General features: G+C 34.1%; 1 protein-coding gene across 2 annotated transcripts in view; it reads left to right on the top strand.

Annotated features, from left to right (window-relative positions):
• Positions 1-25,496, top strand: part of LOC143225673 (TOG array regulator of axonemal microtubules protein 1-like) — a 49,255-nt gene that overhangs the window by 3,110 nt on the left and 20,649 nt on the right. For both annotated transcript variants that reach the window (XM_076455503.1, XM_076455502.1), the window contains exons 2-7: positions 3,475-5,379; positions 13,518-13,638; positions 14,379-14,563; positions 15,185-15,273; positions 20,693-20,796; positions 21,053-21,098. In XM_076455503.1, the coding sequence (XP_076311618.1) occupies positions 3,556-5,379; positions 13,518-13,638; positions 14,379-14,563; positions 15,185-15,273; positions 20,693-20,796; positions 21,053-21,098 (2,369 nt within the window). In that variant the 5' untranslated portion in view covers positions 3,475-3,555. The remainder of the gene's footprint in view (positions 1-3,474; positions 5,380-13,517; positions 13,639-14,378; positions 14,564-15,184; positions 15,274-20,692; positions 20,797-21,052; positions 21,099-25,496) is intronic.

Here is a 25,496-nt window from a genome sequence, read left to right as displayed (position 1 = left end):
GCTTGGGATTCCCTTTCCACTAACATTTCTTTTCTTCATTCTCTATGGGACAATTTGTAGTAGTGGCTGAACAAAGCACACATATCAACAGGTGTACCACTACCTCTCCAGTGACCTGATATAAATTTGTTTGCAGACACATACCTTCAGGGATGGGGACTTGGACCAATCACCAGGAAGCTTTGTACTATTGGTCTGCAAATGAAACCATTTTGCATATCAATGCTCTGAAACTTCTAGTGGTTCATCAGCCATTAAATCACTTGCTTCCTTTTGCCTGTCAGTGTCTGGTGATTGTTCATTTGGACAACTTTGTGGTGATGGCATGTATCAACCACCAAGAGGGCACCTGGTCTAGAGATCTATGTTTCTGGACCTTGGATCTTTTGTACTGGATTTATGCACTCTTTATCACCTTATCTAACTTCCTCTTTATTCCAGTCATTCCTTGGCAGCTGTGGAGGGTTGTTCCTCCTCTTCTCCTATTTCACTTTATTTTATATTCTATTTATACTCTCAAATTGACCTAAATAGATTTTTTTTGTCCAGTCAAGGCCTTATGCTGTTATCTTGCATATACATATACCCTATGGGATACAGGCAACCATCATTTTATCCCATGGCAATCTTCTTTACTTCATGATCTTTCCCTTTCTTCCCTTACAACTTTTTGATGCATATGGCCTACTCCTCCATTGTTCCATGTTTCCTCCCATCAAATCTGACGTGTTGCATTTCCCTCACTTCTTGTCTTCGTTGTTTGTTCGAGGAAAATCTACAATCCAGCATGGGGACCACTCTCAGTACATCCATCTTCCATGAACTCCATCGTATTACACTTTCATTTGCATTGGATTTTGGCTTCCACTTGTGACTGTGCATGACTTAAACAAAAATGTAAAAACTTACCAGTTAATTTCAGGAGACTTTCTTTCCCTTTTTATCACATAGATCCTGCTCTGTATCAATTGGTGCCTTATCAGATATTCTTTAAGCTATTGTTTTATCTAGGGCTCTACACACTTACTGTTGAAATGGAGTGTTCCACAAGATTGCTTGATGGCTATTTATCTCGTGATAATTACTTTATAAGCATCCCTGTTCCAGACCATACCACCCATGGACTACATGGCTAAAGCAGGTAATTGATATGTATCCTATGCCTCAAGTGAATAACTTGGTATGGTATGCTTTTTCAAGATAGGGTTTTATTGGTACCCACTACACTGTCTCAGGTTATGATATTCCTCCAGACCCTCCACTAAATTATCACCATTCTTCCTTGAGAGAAGTATTGGAGTCCTTCCCACTTTTCAATTCTAAACTGCCAGGGTGGTTGTTTATGGGGGCACCCTCTTGAATAAGTTAGTCAGTAAACTGATTAGAACCATTTATTTGAGAGTAGATTGGTGGTGCTCTGCTGGTGTAGATGTGACTTGACCTCCACAGAAGTTGAGCCATCACCTTGTTGGTTGTTATGACTTCCTGATAACATTTACACAACAACTGGAGTTGAGCCATCTCCTTACTGAATGACATAGCTTCCTGCTTCCTAACACCATTGATACAGCCACTGGAATTGAGCTGTCACCTTAATAGATGATATGGCCTCCATATATTAATTCCACTACCATGAAGTTTAGCCATCTCCTTCCTGGCTGGTGTGACTGCCTAATAATATTTATACAAACATGGGAATTGAGCCATCACCTTTGGAATAAGTGGCCTTATGGTCCCTTTTACACAAACAAAGGAGTTGAGCCAACACCTTCCTGGATGATGTAGCCTCCTAATACACATTACATACACACTGAAGTTGAGCCTTCACAGTTACAGTTCACTTCTTAAATTGGGAGCCTTTATCCTACTTTCGCATGGAAGTCGGTTCCCAGCATAAAGGTATTGGGTTCAAGTGAACCAATCACCACAAGTCTTCACATGAGTTTGGGTTGTTTATCTTCCTCCCCTGTTGCCCTGTTTGTGGTTCTAGTCACAGTGGTGATGCACTGGGATTGTTCCAGTTGACTCTCCCTTGTTCTCTTATTATGGGAATGTTATTACCTTTAGATGGTGCCAGACTGTGCCATGATTGGGGGAGTTTATTCCATGTGATCAACATCCTTTTGATACTAGATGGCATTTCCTGGATCAACAGATTAGTGGTGATCCTCTTGATATACCCAGAAATTGGTATGGATCTTAATCTCTAGTTCTTGGGTTTGAGGTGGACATATGTTGGTACCCCTTGAGGAGGTGTTTGGATGTATTTGACTTACCAAGTACAGTCTGCCACAACCTAGCTGCATAACACTGCACAATTTCTGCCTTTCTTTTAATCTATTTCTCTTTGTCATTCTCTTGCACTGGTTAGTCCTTCTGAATGTGAGATTTTAGCTAAGCTTGTGAGAGGAAAGAAGTACTGTATTGGAAGTTATAATTTTTCAATACTGAAAATATCTTTCTGATAGGTACTTGCATCCTTTCACACTTCCACACTTCACCAGTGCTCACACCCTTTGTCAAACTTCAAAGTGGTAGAACAGTATAGAGGGAGTCATGTGTGCTCCACGATCATTTCATGCTACTGTTTGTTAAAAGTTGGTTATTTACATGAGAGACATGCTGGAATATGGTAATTCCAAGAGGGGGGGGGAGTGCAAGGCTTGCAGCATGCATAAAGAAAAAGTTTGAATATAGTTTGCAGAGCTGAATGAGCAGAGCTAATCTTATGAGAAGTGGCAAGTACTTATTGGAAATACATTTTCAGTATAGGAAAATTATAGCATCTGAATAAAGGTTTGCTTATTGTTTCTTTTGTGATTGTGAAACTTTCTTATATATAATTGCGAGTTATTATGTGAACAAAAATACCAGAATCCAGCTGCCTTAAAACTCAGCTTTTATATACCATTTTATCTTAATTCCACATTTTAATCATGTATGATACTAGTGTTTATATTGTTCTTCCCTTGTTTTGTAAAAATAACAACAAAATTACACAATTCAAGCTGATTTTCTCTAAAATAACATTTTAGGAAAGTTTTACTGATATGCTTGTAAATCCTCAGATGGATATACATTTGTAAACATTTGTTTCTAAATGATGAAGTGACAATAGAGATGCAAAAGAATGATCAATGCTGGAAAGTGTTTTTATTGTTTTAGAGTTCTGTTAAAACAAAAAAACTTCTGTATTAGAAGATAAATGAAAGAATATTTTTAGTCAGAAAAATGTAAAGTTTATTACAAAAACTGTTGTAAATAAATAGGTGAAAAGAACTTCAATGTTATAAAACCTTTATGGATGAACTTTCTGAAGATTTTTTTAAGTTAATGTGAAGCTAAATTTCCAATTTCAAGTTTGTTTAGTACTGATTTTGTACCATTATTTTAATTCTTGGTTAATTGTTTATGTTGCCTCACTTATAAATAAAGAGTATTTTGAATAATTAATGTAAGTTTTCTGTCTTTCAGAAAGGAGGTCAAATTCAGAGCTATATGATAATCATGGAAAGTTTGGGAACATTAAAGCTACAACAAGTATTAAAATAAGCTATGAATAAGTCACAGAATATACTTAAAGATGTAGATATTGGCTTACTACTGCAACGCCTGTTGAGACATAATGCAACAACAAGATTAGAAATTCTTTCCAAGCTTCGAGCAGTGGTACGTGCAGGTGGTGTTCAGTTTCTTCATTGTAACAAATTGATGATTTTCGAGGGCATGTTCATAATATTAAATGATGCAAGGTGGGAAGTGCGGTATCACTGTGTGCTACTGATTGCAGATTTTTTACCTTATCTTGGAGTAGAGACTGATGCTTGTGTTTTAGTTGTTTTACCACAGTTAATTCAAAATCTTGGCCATGAAAACTTAATGCTTCGTAGATCTGTTATTCAAGTACTTCAGAGGTACCTGAAATACACTAACAAGTTACAGTGCTTTTTTCGTTGTTATATTGAATTGGGTCTTGAATCTGAAGACTATTCTGTGAAGAAAGGTGCCATATTGAGCTTACCATTAGTGTTAACTGAAGAATATGGTGTTGAGGACCTTTATATATTATTTGAATCTCTCACTAACTTGGTGAGCCAAGGTGAACCTACTCTGTTTTCCCCAACTTACATGGCAGTACAAAGAATTAGGAAACTAGTTGGACCTGTAGTCTTTACTGAATACTTGCATAAGCTAGAAAAGAGTGGAAACATGGGATTAAGAAAGCTGATAGAAAAATGCAGGAATGTCAAATCTGGTAGAAGATCTGAAACATGTGGAAAAACTATTAAGAGAGGAAGTATACCTAACTCTTATCTCAGCTTTGGTGTAAGTGGGAAAAAGTTAGATGGAGCTAGAACAAAAAATCAGTCTTTGAAATTTGGTATTTTTGAACCCAGAATTATCAAAAACATTTTAAATGAAGATGACTCCTTGAGAATAGAAAGTGCAGAGCAGATGAAAGCAGTTCTGAAAAGTGCTGTCAAGTTAAACCTTCTTCATGATCAGCTAGCTGTCTTTTTGTCATTTCTCTCTAGTTTGTTAGATGACATGAATTTTAATGTAATCATTGCTGTTCTTGGTGTTTATGAAGCTCTTGTAGAAAAATTGAAAGGAAGTTTGAAAGTACACATAAAAAGTTTAGTATTAGGATTGACTAAACTTTTAGGATACAGTAACCTTGTTGTTCGTGAACATTGTGCTAGAGTGATCCATAAACTAATGCATGAAACTCCACCAAAATTAGTGTTAGGAGTTTTGCTGACATTAAAAAATCATCGTAATCCCCGTGTTAGAGAGGCTATCATTAACCGAATAACTGCTGCAGTTCTTACTTTCCCTAGTTATTCTTTAGATATTTGTGAACTCTGTGAAGCTGTTTCACCGTTACTTGTTGATAATAAAAGGCGAGTAAGACAGGCAGCATTGGAATGTTTTGCTACTATGGGACAAGTATTGGAGTCCTCCAAATTGGGATCTCTAATAACCATAATAGAAAGTATGGAGCTGAAATATGATTGTGATGGTTTGATGAGAGCATTTCAAGCTCGTCTTGCTAGAAGAAAGCTACCACGTTGCACTACTGATGGTCTGATTTTATATTCAGTAAATATTCCTACTTCTGCTGGCAGACAAGGATTTCTGCTTCCAACAGGACCAGATATTGAATGGATACTGGGTGCATCATGCTCAACCTCTCCCTCATCCACGTGTAAATCAAATGATGGTCTAAGAGTAATAAATCTGAAGCAGAAAACGGAAGAAGTACGACAATATATCAATAGGAAAAAGAGAAAGCCATCCCTAGAATATGTTAATCAGTCCTTGAAAAGTTGCCATGAGAGATCTTTATCTGAAGATTCAGGACTAGTCACAAAACTGGTAATTTTTTTTTAACATTAACCAGACTTGAGTATTATATCTAGTGATAATACTGAAGAAAACATATTTAGATATTTAAAAAAAAAAGTTTAAAATGATAACTTTATGAAAAATGCTGTATATTATACATGTGATAATTGCATATAAGAAATATTGTAGACAGGTGGAAAATTTGCATTTTGTTTTTCATTGCAGAAAGCTAATATTTCTAGTTGAATTAACTATTTTTCTCTTAAACAACTTTTGTTTTGGTGAAAAAGAGTGTATCAAAACAAGATATTCAGGAAGCAGTTAATATTCTTTAAGTTCATTGATGTAAAACTGTTTGCACTTGCTGAGATTGCTACTGTCTTCAAATTTGCCATAAATAAATTGTGAGATTGGATTTCATATTATTTATTGTAACAGAATAATATAAGAATTTCTGTTTTATTGAAATAAATCAAGAAAAAACATGCTGTTTTTTTAAAATAGTTTACTCACAAAATTCTTATTTGAAACATTTTATACAGTGTGATAATTTTTACTAAGTAAGAACAGTTATTTTAATATTAAATAATTTAATTGAGATATCTAATTTTATTTCATGGTATTTGTTTATAATGTATTCAGAAATATGTAGCAGGAGTAATAAATTTGTCAGTGCTTGAAGTTCTTCAATGTCCTTCTTTATGATGGCATCTGGCATCAAAGAGCATGTCTCGAAGTGTACTTACTTTTTTCCGAAATGTGACCTCAATTTTCCAGAGATTATTTCTAGAAAAGGGATTGCCAAGTTGTGTTTTTTGTAATCAAAGGTAACTGTTGCAAAGCTATTGGAGCCATGCATCTGATAGCTACATATAAATTTGGAACATTTTTCTTCAGAATTTACCGAATTAGGCTCTGGTGTAAACAGTGAAAAACTAGTAATCAAAGATGCATTAAAGGTTACATGAAAAAATCATCTCATTTACTTCTTGAAAATTTAAATAAGCATAGTTAATTTTTCTTCAAGACATAACACAACTGAATACGTTGGTTCTACACCTTCCTTTCCAGTTGTAAAACTGACAATATGCTTAAAATTAGAAAATGTATGGTGCAACCTATTTACCTTACTTTGTGTTTCTGACTCCCAACTTTAACTCTCTTCTTCGTTGTAAAAACCTGGGTGTCTAGAAGGTTTACAAATTTCATTGAGTGTTCTGGCAATGTAAACATAAAGGTCTTCAGTTGTATCAAAAGTGGTGTGTCCATCATTTTATCCATCATTTTCTGCCAAGGTTTTTCAAAGATTTTTTAAATATCAGTAGCAAGTACAACAACGATTTTTTGAAATAGCTTTTTCCATTTGGATGAATTGAGTCAAAGGATAAAAATAACTGTCGACAAAAGCCCATCATATTTTGAATGGGGAGGTATGTCACAACCATGGCATATTGCTAGGTTTAGAGAGTGACGCACACATCCTTGTTAATCAGCATTTGGTACAGATTTATTTAATGTGTGTTTAAACTCTTTTGTTGATTTTTTTGTCAGAAATCATAGAGACAGTTGTGTCATAAGCCTGACCATCACAGTTTTCAATTTTAAAATGTTGTTTCTGTAGATTGTCATTAATTGTTGATGGAGTCGTTTCTTCCATTATTCACTCAAGGTTAATTACGTTGAGAAGAACTTCTTGTTTTATAGGCTACTGTCCAGTTAAATTCAAAATTGTCAAGCAAACTGAGAGGATTTCATGCCCATTAGAAGAGGTTTCATCCACTATTGTTTAGTGAGGACATGCTTAGAGGCACATTCTAAAATGGTGAGAAATTTTATCTGCAGAAGTTTTTACTATTTCATTTTGTGTTGTCTTATGTGTCATTTTTTTACTTGAAAGGAGGTACTTTTTCAAAATAGGATTGTGCTTGGACATAAGGTGAATTATTGAAATAAAACTAATTTTATTGTAATCAGGAACTTTTGCATATGCAATCTTTCATCCCAGTGCTGTCTTACATCTAACTGCTGTCTTGTTGCATGATGTAAAACAGCATCAAGTATGGTTGGAAATATTTGTGTATTATTTTTTACACTGTCAGCAGTTATTGAATTAATATTCAAATCAGTTCAAAGTACAAGATCACACTCTTGAGATTTATTGTAGGATACATGTTGAATGTGTTCTGGGTGGTAGGTTTTGATTCATAACAGCTCAGGAACCCTTTAGACTTATTGAAGTTATTGAATGGCTTTTTATGGAAACACCCAAGTTTTGCTTTTTCTAGTTGTAACTAGTATGATTATTGCAAGTAAGCCACTTATAGTCACAAATCCATGTTAATTGTAAAGCAGTTGTCTGAAAATTTTGACCAATTTTGAAAAACTTGTAATGGGGGGGGAGTTTTCCTGCAATGTTCCATACATTCTGCTTTTGCTCAGTCGCTCATCTCCGAGACATTTTCATTAAGAACAGATGCAATATCTGTTGTTGAAATGGTGTCTTATATTTGTAAAGAAGTAATTGCTTCAGAATACGATGCTGTAGTTGTATCTGTTGATATGCCTTCACAGCATGCTTCATCAAATTTTGGAGTACAGCTTGCTCAAAATAATAAGCCTTATCAAATTTTGAACATGGAGGATGTAAAACTAAACAGTTGTTTTGTGGCTTTATATTTTCATTTTGACATAACCATAAATTACTCTACAACTTTCATAAAATTTGACAATAATTCATCAAGCTTAGTAATTAAGCTGCATTTGGCCCTAAAAAATTATGAGATTTTAAACTTACTGAAGACTTACCTTATAATTTGAAATTCTTCCAGGAAAAAAAAGGGTTTCTCACATAAATATTTTGCAAAGGCTCATAGAGGATGTGGTGGACATTCTGAGATGTTGAATTGTTATTCACATATTGTGCCTTGTAGATATTAGTTAGTCAGCTCAAAAATTTTTAATTAGTCATGTAATCAATTAACAAGTAATCATAAAATAACATATTTTCAAAAATGGGACATAATTTTGTTTAAACAATATTAAAACATGATGGCATCCTAAATCCACCATTGCTGAATGCATCTACCTTGTCATGTGTTGCAACCCCACCTTTAGTTCCTTAATCTATTAGTACTCACCATAAATTCCATCCTTATCCTCATGACTCCTCCTCTTGGCCAAACTGGCACCAACTACATTGATGCCTGTCCTATACTGGTAGGGTTTGTGGGTGTGCAGTTAAATCATTTTCTGGAAGTGTGGATCCTTCATGTACTGGCATTGGGGTTAACCATTCAGTTCTCACTTCCATCTCCTTTATCTCCCAGACCTGTGGTGCTTTTGCCTCCAACAGATTTACAGTGTGTGGTTCTTTTTTGTTCCTAAGCTGTAAGGGAATTGCTAATCAAAGTGGTGGCAGGGAGAGTCAATCCCATTCTTCTGGGATTTTATTATCATCTCTTTGTTGTGCCAAAAAGATGAAACATTCTTTCTCATATTATCCAATTCTTGGATCCTCCTCAGTTTACCATTGAGCTTTTTCTCAATCTATGGTGACATTTTTCACCAGCTCTGTGGATGAACACATTTAATGTTGCTGGTGCGTAACTTCACATTACCATAGTCAAAGTAATTTCTGCTAGTTTCTATGTTTTGTGCACAAGGACCAGATTCTTCCATTCAGAACTCTGTCCTTTGGCCACACATCTGCATAGTGGTACAAGCTTTTTCTCGTCACCTTCATTATTTGGATACATATCATTATATGGATAACTGGATAGTTTTAACACCATCTCATTAAATGCGAGAACAGCATACCCAAGTTCTCCTCTACACCTCTGCCTTTTGCAACTGTCATTACTATATGCTTCCAAACTTTGATCCTTACCCACAGCATCCCACCTGGGGTTGTGTTTTCATTCCTCAGTGGGCTACATTTTTTCAGAACAAATGATCTGCCATTGTTCCTTTTAGCCTTCATATTCAAGCACAGTTGGATGAATTTGGTCTGTTCTTGGATAACATTGCTGTATACCCTGGTCAGCCAATCCCACCGTGGCTTATCACAATCCCCAAATGTAACCTTTCTTTAAGGCATCTAAGAAAAGCAGATACTCCCGATTGGAAGTACCATTTTTTATTTCCTGAACATCTTTCAAACCATCCAAACCTGCCTCTACTATTGAACAATAATGTATACGTCACTGCCTCTACTATTAAACAACAAGGTATATGCCACTGCCTCTACTTTTAAACTTTGGATTCTCCATGGTTTGTTTTGGTTCAGTGGTTGTGCACAGAATCCCCTCTACAGTTTCTGTGTTCACTGCTGAACTGTATGCCATTTCTCTTGCCCTGGATCACATAGAAGTTAAGCAGTACTCTAATTGCACTATTTATACTGATCGCTTAGTTTTGTACTGGTTCTGGAATTGCTCCACATTAGTTCTCACCCTGTTCTTGACTATATTCAAAGCAGACTGGTCCATTTCTCTTTAACATCTACTTCTGTCCATTTCTTCTGAATACCACACCATGTTGGTATTTGCAGGAAGGACCTCACCAACACCACAGCTAAGTCTGTTTGCTCTGGCGCTATTACTGCTGTGCCTGTTCCATACACGGATTATGGTCCTGTATTCAATGGTCAGCTCCATGCCAGTTGGCAGTCTACTTGGAGTGAGCAATGTGAAAACAAGCTTTTTCAGATAAAACCCTATTAGACTTTGGCCATCTTGTTTCCATAAGGATCAGAAAGAAGTTGTCCTAACTAGACTACACATTGGTCACAGTTTTTAACTCTTTGTTTTCTTTTATCTGGGACTGATGTACCAATGTGTTGTGTGTATGACACTCAGGTCATGATGAGCCACACTTTACTGTCTTGCCATCATTGAGAGCCGTAACGACGGCACAATTTTAGACGTTTTGTCCCAAGATTTATCCCTAATGTTGGACAGTGTTATTAGCAATGGTAACATTGTCCAATTTTTAAATATTTTTAGTTTTTAAAGGCCATTGGCCATTTTAACTCTAGTTAAGACTTTAATTCATAAATTAGACTTTGTTTCTGTTTAATGTGATTCCTTTTTAGGAGTTAAAGTAGAATTAGTTTGATATGAAATTAGAAAATGGCCATAACGTCAAATAACTCTAAAACAGGACTGGGAAGGCCAATTTCAAGTGATTAATGCTGATGTTTGAACTTACCTGTTAGTTATCCTGGTGAGTTACAACAATTAAAATTATGCAACAGAAAGTCTTTTAAAACTTGTATTACTTTATATTCTCTCTTACTGCTGTAAACTGGATTTAATGCTATTTAAGTATTTAATTCAAAAATTAAACTTTTTGTTTTATCTTGATTTCATTTTTTGAATTTTAATAATTTTACTTTAACTTTTCACTGAATTTTTCATGCAGATAGCCTAGTTGCTTTGCACCATAAAACACCAAACCAACCAACTAACCTTTATCATTCCACCTATTTCCTATTCTATCTGGATAAATCTTTCTTTTCTAAGACTGGTAGCCAGGGAAGGGGCTAATTCTTCTCCTCAGTTCACTTACAGGCTGTTTCTCTTTCTTATGACCATTCAGATTGTTTGTTACACCATGTAAGAACCCACAGGTGTTATTTGTTTGTCACTATCTCCTTTCTTGGTGTTAGAAATAGACATTTTATTTATTGAGATCCTTCTGTTTCCTCCCATTTATTTTATATTACTTTGATGAGATCATTTTACAAATTGACCCATATTGCTTACTCTGACCTATTTTTAGAGGCAAAGAATATAATGAAAGTCAGAACTTACCAGATTCATCATATTTCTTTGTTCTCAGCTGCCCATTAATATTGCCACTTCAAGGCATTATACAGTATAGTGTGTGGGCTTCTTCAATTTTTTACATGATTTTGTATTTTGTTCTTCTGAGGGTTTTGCCTAACCTTTGTAGCTGTGTTGACCACATCTGATAAATTACAATGAAATTTCAATGGTTTTCTTTTTCCAAGGTCTTTTTTCTCACTGGATCTCACTTTGTGGCTTTTCACATTACATTTCTGCACAAGCAACTGTTGTGTTACTGTTATTACACCTGGTTGCAAGAAGTTGTGTAGAAATGAAGTATTTTATTACACTACATAGGAACTCTTCAGTTAGTATTACTATTCTATGAGGCACTGTCATTTATGGATTATCACAAGTAAAGCTAAAGGGATCCTGATTGTTTCTGTCAATCAATGGATTATATAAATTAGGGCAAACTTACTTTTAAAACTTATTGAGTTCGAATCGCCTATTGCACTGTTTCCTGGGTACTGTTTCTCGGAAATCTCCATTGTGCATTGCCCCACAAATTCTACTAGTGGAGCCAGGAAGTCCTTACCACATCAAGTTTCATGTCACTGGGGTGGTGACAGAGGTTTTCCTCTGGAGCATTAAAGTGAATCCTTCCACTTTTTGAGAAGAGGGCAAAGCTGGGGGCTCTCCTACCCAGTTGTAAGTAGGAGCTGTACCAGCCTTATCTTGTAACCTACTTGCGTAATACTGGTTCATACTTCACACTCCCTATCTGTTTGAGGAGTACCTGGTCCTTATTTTTGAACAGTTCTTGTTCACTTTATTGTTCATCAACAAAGATCCACTATATTCTCATAATTCTAAATGCAAAGTGTTCCCATCCTGGGTTCTTGGTTGTGCACAGTGGTTCCACATTCTTCCCATAATTCTGAGGTTAAATGGAATATTTCTTGTCCACTCAGTTGGGGAGAGAGATGCATGTTCATAATTCCAGACTGGACAAGTTCTGTTCCTTTGGTTGGATATCACATAAGCAATCCCATGATTTTGAATCTAGGATGTTGCCTTTCAGGCTTCTTCAGGTGGAGGAGAAGATTTGTTCACTTTGGTATTGCTAATTGTCATTCTGGTGGCTTGGAACACATCACTGTATGGCTATAGGTTGGGATTCATTCTATAAACTATTTAACCTAACATTGTGGTCCACTTGATTTAGGCACTCTTATGGAATATAGGTACCATATCCCCTTAATTCCAACCCCAAGTAGTGGAACCTCAGTCATCTGGCTGGAGCTAGCCTATAGTGATAGCTTCTCATGTAGTATACCACCCTTTCATCTGGACCTAAGTTCTGGATGTAGAGCAGTACCCCTACTTGGGTACTGATCTTATTGTACACATGATTGATCCAGACATGTTCTATAGGGATAATACCCTCACTGGCCCCCTCCACCTTCTTAGTGTGGGTTTATAGCTGTCAGTGTCAATGGATGTGTGTTTGGAAGTTAACATTTTCCTAAATTGAAAATATATTTCCAATAATACTTATCTCTGCTGACACTCTCCTGCCTTCCTTCTCACTAAAAGCCAGTGTTAGTGATTGGGATATTTAAGTCTCAAAACAGTGATTACATTATCTGAGTGAGATGCTAGGATAGAGGGCCCAGTGACAAGGGTGTAAAATATCACAAGAGAATTATTACCAAAGTCTTTAAGTGAGGTATAAAATACTGGAGAAAGCAAGACTAGTACTTAGATGGGCAAAGCTGAAAACCTGAAGGTCAAGGAATTGCTGTAGTGTTACCAGAGGCAAGTATTATTAGAAATATGTTTTCAATTTAGGATAATGTTTTCTTTAGTTTTATTCAATTTTAAATAAAGCTAAGTGTATAATAATACATCAACTGCACAACATTGTATTGTTTGTTTCCTGTATTGATAAGGTTGCTCAGACTAACAGATATATAACATATTGAGATGCTGTTTATATTAACAAATTATTTTAATTGTGATCTGGATTAAGTTTTAAGTTTGTGTCACAAAAAATTAGAATTAGGGTGAAGATTTCCTTATGCTGTGTTATTTATTTATACTGAACACCTTATGTTATTAATTATTGCTTTTTATTATTTTATTGAATTTAACTGCTTATTATTCAGAAAAACTAGTGAACCACCAAATTAGTCTTACTTATGTTCACTTTCTTTAAGCCACCAATAGGAAAATAAGTACAGTTTTTGAAAACAGGATAGTTAAATCATAAAACATATACAATCTTTATGGTTAGCTTAAAATACTCAATTTTAGTAATGGTAGATTTCATTTGTTGTTCACTGGTAACATTCTGTACTTTGTTTTGTTGGAAAGAATACAAGCCTGGAAAACCTCCATAGAACTGAGCCTGGCAGGATAAAATCTTGTTCTTATCCTGTTATAAATCATATCTCAAACAAACAAGTGGAAAATGTGTTCCCAGAAAAAGGAAAAGGTATGACTAAAAATTTTGAATATATATATATTCCAAGTAAGTTTACTTTATGATTTTAATATTGTTATTTAATGTATTGACAGTATTCATTAAATCATTTTGCAGTATTGTATTGCAATAAAACTTTATTCATCTGATTATGAAAAATTTCATTGTAATTAACAAACTGAGTCTGTTATTTCAAAGTATTATTATGGAACAGCATAATAATATATCTGATACTGTACAAATAAACTTGTATTATTTAAAAATTGAAAATATATGTACATAAAAGTTAAGTGCATGATAAATGTCAGTTTTTTGCACCAATGAAGAAATAAAACTGGTAAATGAAAGCACAGTAGTTTCTTTTCTTAACAAAATTGCTTAATGACATTCAGTAAAGGATTATGGGATTTATATTTATTTTTTATGTAAAAATAAAAGATAAAGTAACAAAAAATTCTTTTAAAACAATATGTATTGAGATTAATTTTTAGAACATAAAAACAAGATCACCAGTAGATGTATGTTCATAATTCCAGTGTCTAAAATAAAGCCTATATATCTAGATAGAGTCTAAAATTTAAAAACAAAGAACAATTAAAATTAGAATATAGATTCATATAAATTTGAACAAGGCTAGCAAAGCTTAACATATGTAACATTTAGAGTTGTTCAGATGTTGTTTATTTTAAAAATCATTATAAGTAATTGAAAATATTGGTAGAAGCTGAGTGATCACTTTTTATAATGTATAGGTACCTATCTGTTGAAAGATTCTCCAATTCCTTTGAAACCTGTACTTGCTCGGACAACTTCTGCCTCACATCAGGGAAAGATAAGGAATTTCAAATATACAAGTCAACCAAATCTTGAAAATTTGAGAAGTTTAGAATTTAACAAGAGAAAAAAAGGACCTGAACTCCCGAAACATGGAGATAATGTAGGTTATGAAAGGAAAGTGAACCTTTTAAAAGAAAAAAACGAAATTCTGGTAGTGAACTTTTTACTTTGATAAATATTTAGCTTGTTTCAACATACTAAGTCCATTCATCAGTTTTGTAGTTTATCAAATATTCAAGTCAAGGCAGAAGACATTTGAAATGTCATTCTCTTCCTTGTGTCTTCACAACAGGCAGTTGCCATCCATTCTACAAAGTTTCATAATGAATACTCTGCCTACTGCTAAACAATCTATCAAAAATATCCATTTCACTGTTTTTTTTCAAGTAACTTGGAAGTAAAAAAAATTGTTTCATAATATTGTATACATATGAAGTGCACTGTTCACCAAACATTTTGTATCTCAGACTTCAAAGAATCACTTGTCAAATACCATACATAAAATAAATTCATTAAATAATTATCTATCAATGTGTCTATCTGAATATTGTATTATGCCATACATTAGGAAATAAGTTGTGTGGGCCATAAACTACAAAACCCATAGCAGAGAAATATAAATTGCTGTTTTAATTTTAATTTTGTGCATTGTAAAAGAATACAATAAAAAAACAAATTGCATAGATGACAAGAAATGTCTGATGTTTTTTTTATAATTTAGATGTTACCTTGTGCTTTGAACAATGACATCAGTGTTGAAAAATTGCAAAGATCCCAAATGATCCATCCAGAATTAGTTCATCAAGAAAGGTAAGAATCATGTATGAATCATTAACCTGTAGAGAAAAACATTCAATATGTTTTAACGTTTTGCTGATTTACATTTAATTTCTCATTTTTATCATTGGCCTGATCTGCACAGACTTCTATGTCCTGTATATGCTCTTTGATGTTATATTTCCTGCATGACTTCTGTCCATAGTGCCTGTTCCTGTCTCCGTATCCCCTGGTAACCATTTACTGTTCGTGATCTTTGTACACCCTCTCCAGTTAGGTTAAGCTTTTTATTCCACTGGCTTATTCCTCTTTTTCATCATCCTTCCATACTTTGTTCCAGGTGTCTTGTCATCAGATTTGATACTTAAACCCTTCTCTGGAATTTTATCTTGGTTGTCTATTGGAGGAAATTCTTTAGTCTGTTATGTGAACCACACCTAATAAATTCATCTCTCATTGTTAGCATAAAGACATTCTTTCTTCCTCAACCTATAGCCATTCTGACTTTTTCCTGAGGAAGGAATCTAATGCAATTGTAAATATACTAATGTACAAAGTGAATTCTCTGAAATTGAACCATTTGTAATGTTTGAAATGTCTAAACATTCCTGGTCAAATATCTTTAGTTTTCCAATTAATAAGATTTTAACACAATTATAGCTTCTGAGGTTTATGGCATACTGAGCTGTATAAAACTGTTGCTCTGCATTGCGTTGATTACCTTTTATAAGCATTGAGATGAGGTTCTTGACAGTACAGTTGGTAACAATATTAGCAATAACTAGTATTACATATATACATACTACATTATTGATTCTTACACTTGAGAATCTTCTATAATTTTACAGGACAGGTGATACTTTCATAACACACACCTAAAAATATAAGTTACATGCATTTCCAAATATTTATTTAACTAAAGCAACCATCAACATTAGAATATATACATACCAATAAATCTGTTACAAATCAATGAACATAAGTCTTCACACATGTAGTATGGATGTCTTTCTTCCTCAACCATATTTCATCTGTGTTGTGGGTCACAGTAGAGGTACTTGGATTGTTGCTGTTCTTTCTCTTCTACCCTTTCTTGATGTATCTTATTCTGTGGATGTTATTGCATCTTGGTTAGTTCTGATAAGTTTTAATGTTAAGGGACTTGATTTATCTTTGGTAGATGTCTCTTTGATTCCAAATGTTGTATTTCTGGATCGATATATATCATTTTCTATTCTTAACATGTGCCCTATTTCTGAATCAGGGGAGTTTGAGATCCCAACTGGGCTCTTGAACTTGCAATGAAGAGAGTATGATCCTCATCCTACCCCTGTGTGGATGTCAGTTTCCAGAGGCATGGACTTTGAATATAGTTGACTTGTTTTGGACAGTTCATCATGCTCTAGCTACCCTACACCTGAGCCACTTCCATTGTTTTTTCCTACACCAATTGGGTGTGGACTGCTGCTTTCTACCCATTTTCAGATGGGTAAAGAGTATATGTGACACAAAAATACTGTAGTGTCCCATATGAAATCCTCTATTCTGACTTTGTAGTCTGAAGGAGTGTTCTTTGGACACTTTCTAAGAATGCTTCTTTTCTTTACTTACATAATTTGCTAAGATCTCACACTGAATAGACGGAGGGACCATTGCTGTATTGGAAGCTGTAAGTTTCTTATACTGAAAATGTATTTTTTAGGGATACATTCTATCACACTTCTCACCTTTCCTCTCTTCTGAAAACCAGTGCTTCCATTTTATGTTGAAAATTAAAGTGATAATTTAGTAGGATTGAATAGAGAGTCACATGCATAATGAGTGTGTGGCACTCTTGTTAGAGGAAGATTGTCACATGATGATTTGCATGAGACACACATTGAAATGAGTAATCTCCAGTGAAGGTAAGGCAAAAGGCTTGTGGCATGCATAAAATTGTTTTGTGTATAGAGGGCAGGACTGAACAAGAATAGCTAAGTGTGTGAGGAGAGTTGGAAATACATTTTCAGTATAGAAAAATTATAACTTTAAGTTTACCATCTCATAATCTGAGATCATCCTCCCTCTATCATTTTGAAGAGGATCAATCTCCATTCTAACATTTTGCTTACCCATCATATACCTAAATAATTCCTTATTGTTTGATTTAACTCTTCCAACCAACTCTCTTTCATATACAGTTTTTGCCTTTTTAACTTCCTTTTTAACCAGCTCTTTAGTTTTCCTACAGTCTTCCAAATCATTATTACTTCCAGTACATTTAAATCTCTAGAATTTATTATGTTTATCCCCAATATAATCTCTCAAACCTTTAGTGAATCCTACTGGCATTTTCTGTTCTATTGTCCTTTTTTTTTTTTCTGTAGGGAAAAATATGTTCTGTATGCACATCAATTTGCCCATAAATGCTTCCCACATCTATTCTAGGTTTCCTCCTAATTCTTTAGTCCTATGTTTCATTTCATCAAAATTGGCTTTCCTGAAATTTGGAATTATGTTACCATTCTTCCTCAATTCTACATATAGTAAAATCCCAAACCTAATGGTGCAGTAGTTGCTTGTATGTAAATGCTCACCAGCCAGAACTTGGTCTTTCTTGTTCACATTGTATGCTAATATTGAATGTAATACAGCTTCCTCTGTTGTAGGTTCTATCAGATTATGTTTAAAAGTATCCTGAAAACTTCCAAAAACTTAACCCCATCACTGTCAAACTCAAAATTTCCCATGAAAATAGTATTTTTTTCAGATACCATTCTGATTTCAGTGTACAGTTTAGTTGATAACAAGGACATTTTAACCAACTGGAATCAAATCTTCATTTTTGTTGTTGTTAATATTTCATAATGGAAGTCTATATAATAGATAAACCAAATATTTATGTGTTGTTGTTTTGAATTAAGCACAAAGCTACACAATGGGCTATCTGTGCTCTGCCCACCATGGGTATTGAAACCCAGTTTTTAGCGTTGTAAGTCCGCAGACATACCACTGAGCCACTGGGGCCCAATACTTATTTGCAAGTACAACTTAGAAATTAGACTGCAATTATTATTATTTATCTAAGATGATTGAATACCTAACTAAAGAAATACAGTGCTAACTTACACAGTGAAATTTGAAGACATGGCATTTTTGATCTGAGTTGTGGTGATTTGTTTATATCTGCTTTTGTACAAGTTATGTAGTAAGTAGTGCTTGAAGAGGGAGGAAAAGATGAAGTAGGATGGTTTGTGAAATTTTTGAAGTAGAATACTATAATTCTTGTGGATGCTTTATTTATTGCTACAAAAATAACTAAAGTGTAAAAATTAGAAACTTATTAGATAATGCAAAAATGAATGATAAAAATGTTTTATGAGGTACATATATATGGTATTATGAGCTGATTGTTCATGAAGTGATTTACAATGGAGTTATTAGTTAGACTGATTTAGAAGGCAATAAAACAATAAAATTAAGTAGAAACAAGCAGTGTTAAGAGTTGTGGTATGGAAACTGTTGTTTATGTTGTGGTTACAAATTTACATACTGAACCCATAGCTAGAAGGTTCATTTGTTCTATCCATGCACTACTTTGCCTTATTCCTATTTCACTCTTACATGAAACTGTCTCATTCCTTTGCCACCTGTTGAACATTTCCCTTGTGAGAAGATTACAGTCTACTAAAAGGTAGTGGGATAGTGTGTAAAAGTTATTCAACATTTGCAAATTTATCATATCTTGATGGTAATGTATTTTGTATATGCATACAACTTTGAAAGTTTGCTTAACTAATTAACCCTATGTGTATGGACTCAGTCAATTTGTCTGACCTTGTAACCTCTATGTAATTGTGTAAGTTTATATGTCATAACTCTGAATGTGCTAAGTGCATCTTGATGAAATTTGGCATATTGTGTGCTAAATGCTACAAGTCTATTGTACACACAGGAAATCGGCTTTTGTAGTAAAGTATTTTTACTAAACATTTATTTGCTATTAATTTACAAAACCTTTGTAGATTTAATTTGAGTCCAAAGTGATTTCATGTTAACAACAAAACTGCTCCTTTTCATTCTACAGTTCCTCATATTTCATATGCATATATGAATATCAAAATTTTTCTTTAATTTTCTATTTTGTCTTTTATTTTCATCTGATACTAACTTTAGTGAAATTATCAATGTATAATGAAGTAAAACTTTGAAAAATATAAAACAAAACCAATAATTCCTTATTTTGTTTTAGAATTATTAGATATTGTAACATACAATAACAGTTATTTATTTTATAAACCCTATTGTCTAACTTTTCTATATTTGCCTTAAATTTTATTCACATATTACTGTACTTTGAATGCTCACTCCATATGAAAAGTAAAAAAAATAAAAATAAAAAAAAATGGCGAGATGTTTCCAGTGCAGATTAGGGTAAATATTGATCATGTTGTAGCATGTGCTAACCCTGAAAGCTCTAACTTTATAATCAAGATAAATATTGTGACCTGACCTAAGAAGTTTATGCACTACTTACTTTTGTTAAAAATATTTAAGAATGAAATGAAATATACTTAAAAAAATGTGCACTTCTATCTCTGTTAAGGCCTTTTGTACTTGGGAACTATGCTTTGGCAAATATATTTTTTGTCATTGTATTGTCTGAAAAAATAATTCATGGAGCTTTCAAATATGCATTTTATAACACAAAAAACAGGGAATATAACTAATATAATTTATTTGGTTTTCTAAATAGGTTTTAAAAAATTATTTGTAAAATAATTATTTTTTTACTAAAGTTTTTCTTATGAATTTACAAACACTTTATAGTCGTAGTCTGAGTTCAAGATGGTTTTTATGTTAAGAATAAAATATTCCTGTTCATTTTACAGTTTTTATTATTTTATTTTAATAATCTCTGTAGATTTATGTTGTTAGAACCATAACTGCAGTTTAAAGTAGTTAAGATATTCAAGCATTTTTTGTGTAATTTGTGTATGCTTTAAAAGTGTTAACTGAATCAGTTAAAAATAGTTCAAGGTAGAAAACTCTTCTCTGGTGGATTTAACAAATTTATATCTTAGCAATTCAATGGGAAGACAGCTGAGATTTCATATTCTTCTGCACTTTGACCCATCTAAAGCCATAGGATTAAAAAAAATATCCCTAAATAAGGTTCCTTGTATCTGGTCATTAAAGTGACACATTCACCTTGTAATTGGTAAAATATGTTATTAAACTGTAATAATCTCTATAACTTTTAACCCATAAGACCCACAAATAATGTGCTTAAGGTGAAAAACCATCACATGTTTATACTGGTTTATTAGATACTTTTGTTTGATTACATTGTAAATTATTAATAATAACTATTGCAAAAAGTTTATTATTCTTTCATAATAAACCTGATTCTCATATGGTGTTAGCACTGTAATTGTTAGTGTTTAATTACTACTTTACCAATGCTTTATAGGAAAAAGCAGTTTCCAGTGTCTGAAGCTTCTATTGAGTGGAAGGAACAACTTCCCAAGTTGCTAGATCATCAGTCTCATACAACTGTCAAACAGACTACTGTAGGTAAGAATTTTTTGCACCTGTTTTGACTGAGTATACAGAAAACTTGTATGTTTTGATAGTTTCTACACGTAGGGCTGTGTATCAAATTATAATGGATATTTTTTAATCATCTAAATTTATCCAGTTGTATAAGAGGTACCTTTTTCATTACCTGAATTTTTAATATAAAACCCAAACATACTGTACATGTGTTACTTGAATCAGTTACAAAAGTTGTCAATAAACTTATTGAGAAAACTGCATATTTTTCTTCCAGTAAAGAAAAAGCCTTTCCTAACATCCCCAGCTACAAAAAGGAACAAGTAAGTATTTCTTAATCAAAAGCATTTCTAGAAAAAAAAGTAGTCTTCCATCTATTTAATTAAAAGGTTCAAGCATATTTTGTGTAATTTGTATATAATTGAATAATTGTTACATAAGCAAAGTTTGGATTTTTAGACTCATTAAAGTCTAGTTTGATGGTACAAGATTTATAATTTTTGACTTAATTGTGATTTAGTTTGTTCTTAAGTTTTACTGAGTGGTACATGCTGGACAGACAGTCTTATTAATGGCCTTTTAAAAGATACTACACTCTAACTCTAGAAGTTTGATTACTTTTAATTATTTAAAAAAATAAGTGTTAAACCATCTTTAACCTGTAAAACATTTGCAGTAGTTTTCATGCCCTTTGCTTGAAGTTTCCTTTGTTATTATTTTCCCATGTGGCATTTAAGTTATGCTTTCTTTCTTTTATGCATTATGTGTTAGATCAATAAATTCTGGTCTATTTCCACTCAGTGCAGATGCCTGTACATGGTGAAGAGACCTCCCAGAGAAGTTTTTTTTTTTTTTTTCAGTTCATGCCTCTGGGTACATATCTTGTTTAAATAATGATTGATTCTTTATGGCTACATTATGATAACTTTAATAAATGCAAATGGGCTTTGCATGATGACCTGTGAAGTGGAGGAAAGGATCCTGTTGATTGAGAGGTCCAACCCCAACACACCACTGGAATTCCTGTAGGCAGATATCTTTGAGTTAATCAGTTGGTCCTGTTGGGGTAAGATTGGCTGAGTACCAGTGTTGGGTATTTTTAATAGGTGCTGTAGACATTGTGTCTGATGCTGGTATTTGAGTATAATGCTCAAGAAACCCTAGCATTGCTGTGATGTTCTTGTTTGGCATTGTAATGTGTCCCCTAGTAGGACCCCATTGTGGGTATAGTCAGTGGGCACTGAACTTTTCTCTTTCCCTTATTAAAAATAAACCATGTAGTTTATGGTGCTAAAATTTGCACCATTTGGCAGTCAACGTGGTGTGAGAAACATGATAACAAGCTTTTCTAAATCAAGTCTTCTGTTACTCTTTAGCTGTATTTTTCCCATAAGGATTGGAAGAACAAAGTTGCCCTGTCTAGATTATATGTTGGTCAAAGTTTTTAGTTCATCATTTTCTTTGTCCAAATCCTCCAGAAACAGCTAATTAATAAATGATTGTCTTGAAGACTCTGAACAGTAGTTTCCACCTCATTTTGCACCTGTACCTTGTTTTATTATACTACATTCTTTGTCAGACCAGTCTTTATGGCAAATGTCTCCCTTTTTTTCTTTTTTTTTTATTCAGAGGGGATTAGAGGGGCTTGCTGGGTTTCAAAAGCCAGTCAAGAAGCTATATTTTGGAAAAATCTTGGAGGAAACATCTACCCTGAAACCCAGTGAATTTCTCTTTAATTTGAAGGCCATTGGGGATATACCTGTTGATGTAATTCCTCATGATATTTTGAATTTCTTACAAGGAGTTGTTTTAAGGGGGACTTTGGAAAAATTTTCCAAATTGGAGATTCTTGCTGGTTTCTGCAACCAAGGAGTTTCTGCTGTGTGACATATTTCCACTCTTAAAGAAGGAATTATGCTGCCTATCAATGTTCTTATTTTTATGTTTACATTTCTGCCTTTGTCAAGGCAGGTTATCTTAACTGCAAGGTATGGCCATATATTCCCAACTCTCTCTGATGTTTCCATTGTCAGCAGTTCAGTCTTTTGAATACATCTTGATGCTTGCTTGTCTGTGGTGGCAAAGACCACAATGCCTACAAGTGTCAACTTGGTCCTGACTGCTTCAATTGTAATGGTTTCCACCCCTCTTAGTTTGGTTCTTACTCTAAGTGGATGAAGGAGAAAGAGGTACAGCATTTAAAAACCATTAATAACATTTCTTACCTGTAGGCTCAAAAGTTGTTGTTCCATACTCCATTTTACACTTATGTGGCTGCACTACATACCATTACTATAATGGGAGTGCAGACAGATTTTTCCATACCTTCAACAGAGATGTTCTTCAATGGTGTGAAGTCTTTTGCCCTTGATAGACAAGCAAATTGACAAATGAACATCTTCTGTTACCATTCCTTCCAGTGACTGCCTGAGCCCAGTTTCTTTGGCCCAGGCTTGAAATGTATGCTCATGTCCATTTTTTTCAGTTCTGAGATGTAGAACAATTAGTCATTCATGCCCTCAATCACTGGAATCTATGTCTACTGAAAAAGACCTGTCCCTCAACCCAGGACAGTATTCTTGGAGGTCAAGACACCTCCTTCTAATAAAGACAAATGACGTAGTCATAAACTGAAGTCTCTTGCTAGTACAGGGGTAAATCTATGGATTTACAATGCTAAAATCAGGGGTTCAATTCCCCTCGGTGAACTTGGCAGATAACCTGATGTGGCTTTGCTATAAGAAAACGCACACACACTTAAACTGAAGGGTTCTTCACCTAAGTAAAAATGGCCACTTTGATATAATTTTACTGTCGAGGTTTCTGTTCTAATCTTGACGACATTAAGGCCTTAGTTGATTCCTACCATCCTGTGTGTCTTTCCTTACAGGAAACATTTCTGAAACCTGCTGGGTACAGTCACCTTTCAACAGTTTTCTTTAAACTGGAATGACAGGTTGTGTGATGATTGTGAGCATGGAGGGATGGTACTGCTGGTTGACCAGCATGTGCTCAATCTGTCTTTGCCACTTGATACACACTTGAAGGTCATCAACTAGTTTGCAAGTAGCATCTCTTCTACCACCAATTCAAAAGTCATATGGGGCAACATTCAGAAGGGTAATGAGAGGTAGTCTTTAATCTTGCTCTCCAATGGCTAGGAAGTTGCTGATATACAAAGTACTGCCAATACTCTCAGTGAGAACTTTTCTCATGCATCCAGAACTTTTGTTTCTTCCCTTGTCTTCTTGGCCTTCAAGCCTTTCAGGCCAATTGTTTCTATAATCATAATCACCTCTTTACACTAGTGGAACTTAAACTGGCTCTTTATTAAATTAGCAGTACATCAGTTGGACTTATGCCATCTCTCTCCTGTCTCTCTTGCTATTCTTCTAATTGTTTATTACTAGATCTTGCAGGAGAATGTTTTTCCTGATGCTGTCTATGTAAGGTTTTACAGAGGATCATTAATGCTTGTCTTGTTTGGTTCCTCAACTCAAACAATCTATTTTTTCATCAACAGTGCTTCACAGTGGACCACCTGATTTGACTTGAAATCTCAATCAGGGAAGCTTTCCTCAAGCTAAAACATGTAGTTTCTATGTTCTTTGAACTTGAAAAGGCCTACAACAAGACGTGGAGCTATGACATTTTGCTTCACTTTAGTACTCATCCAATACTCATCAATGTTCAACAACAACTGGCCTACTTTTCTTCATTAATGGTAATAAGCATGCTTGATATCACAGCTATTTCTGTCTGTTCTGGTGCTGTTGAGGCCATCTCTGTTCCATATATGGACTACAGTCTTCCCCTAGAGGCTAAAATTTGCACCATTTGGCAGTCAATGTGGTGTGAGAAACATGATAACAAGCTTTTCTAAATCAAGTCTTCTGTTACTCTTTAGCTGTTTTTTTCCCATAAGGATTGGAAGAACAAAGTTGCCCTGTCTAGATTATATGTTGGTCAAAGTTTTTAGTTCATCATTTTCTTTTATTTGGGACTAATCCACCAATGTGTGTGTGACATTTGTGACACTTGAGTTACAATAGCCCACATTTTACTGTCATGTCATTGTTACAATCATACATGGTGGTACCATTTTTGACATGTCGTTCCCACGGGTAATGAGAGGTAGTCTTTAATCTTGCTCTCCAATGGCTAGGAAGTTGCTGATGTACAAAGTACTGCCAATACTCTCAGTCCAGCTTAATTCTGTCTTTTACATTTTTATGGACTATTGGTCTATTTAATTCTTTTTAAGTTTGAACCTACTTTTGGAACTTTTTTGGTTTTTAACTTGATTATTTTTACAACGTTTTAATTTTGTATTTTTACAACTTATTTGGTGCAGATATTATTGTTGCTCTGCAACATAAAATACTAATTAACCAGTCAAGCTGGTCTATTTGAAAACATTTTATGAGTTCAGACAAACAGACACAAGTAAATGTAATTTTATTTAATGAAACTATAAATAAAGTAAACAATAAAGTGTAGTAATGGTACTTATAATACTGTAAAGAGTGTGAAATATTTGAGTCTTTAGTGAATGACAGATTTTATTAGTTTAAATAAATCTTGCAAAAATGAAGAATAAAACCTGTACTGAAGAAAAAAAGTAGCTTAAAGGTGTTTGTCATAGTCTATGAAATGTACCAAAGCTGAGTTATTGGAAAGTTAAGTAAATGTAAAGTTGTAATGAAGGCAAACTTATCTGA

The sequence above is a fragment of the Tachypleus tridentatus genome, chromosome 9 (genome assembly GCF_004210375.1).
Source record: "Tachypleus tridentatus isolate NWPU-2018 chromosome 9, ASM421037v1, whole genome shotgun sequence".
In the NCBI taxonomy this organism is placed as follows: Eukaryota; Metazoa; Arthropoda; class Merostomata; order Xiphosura; family Limulidae; genus Tachypleus; species Tachypleus tridentatus.
This window is presented reverse-complemented; position numbering and strand designations above follow the sequence as displayed.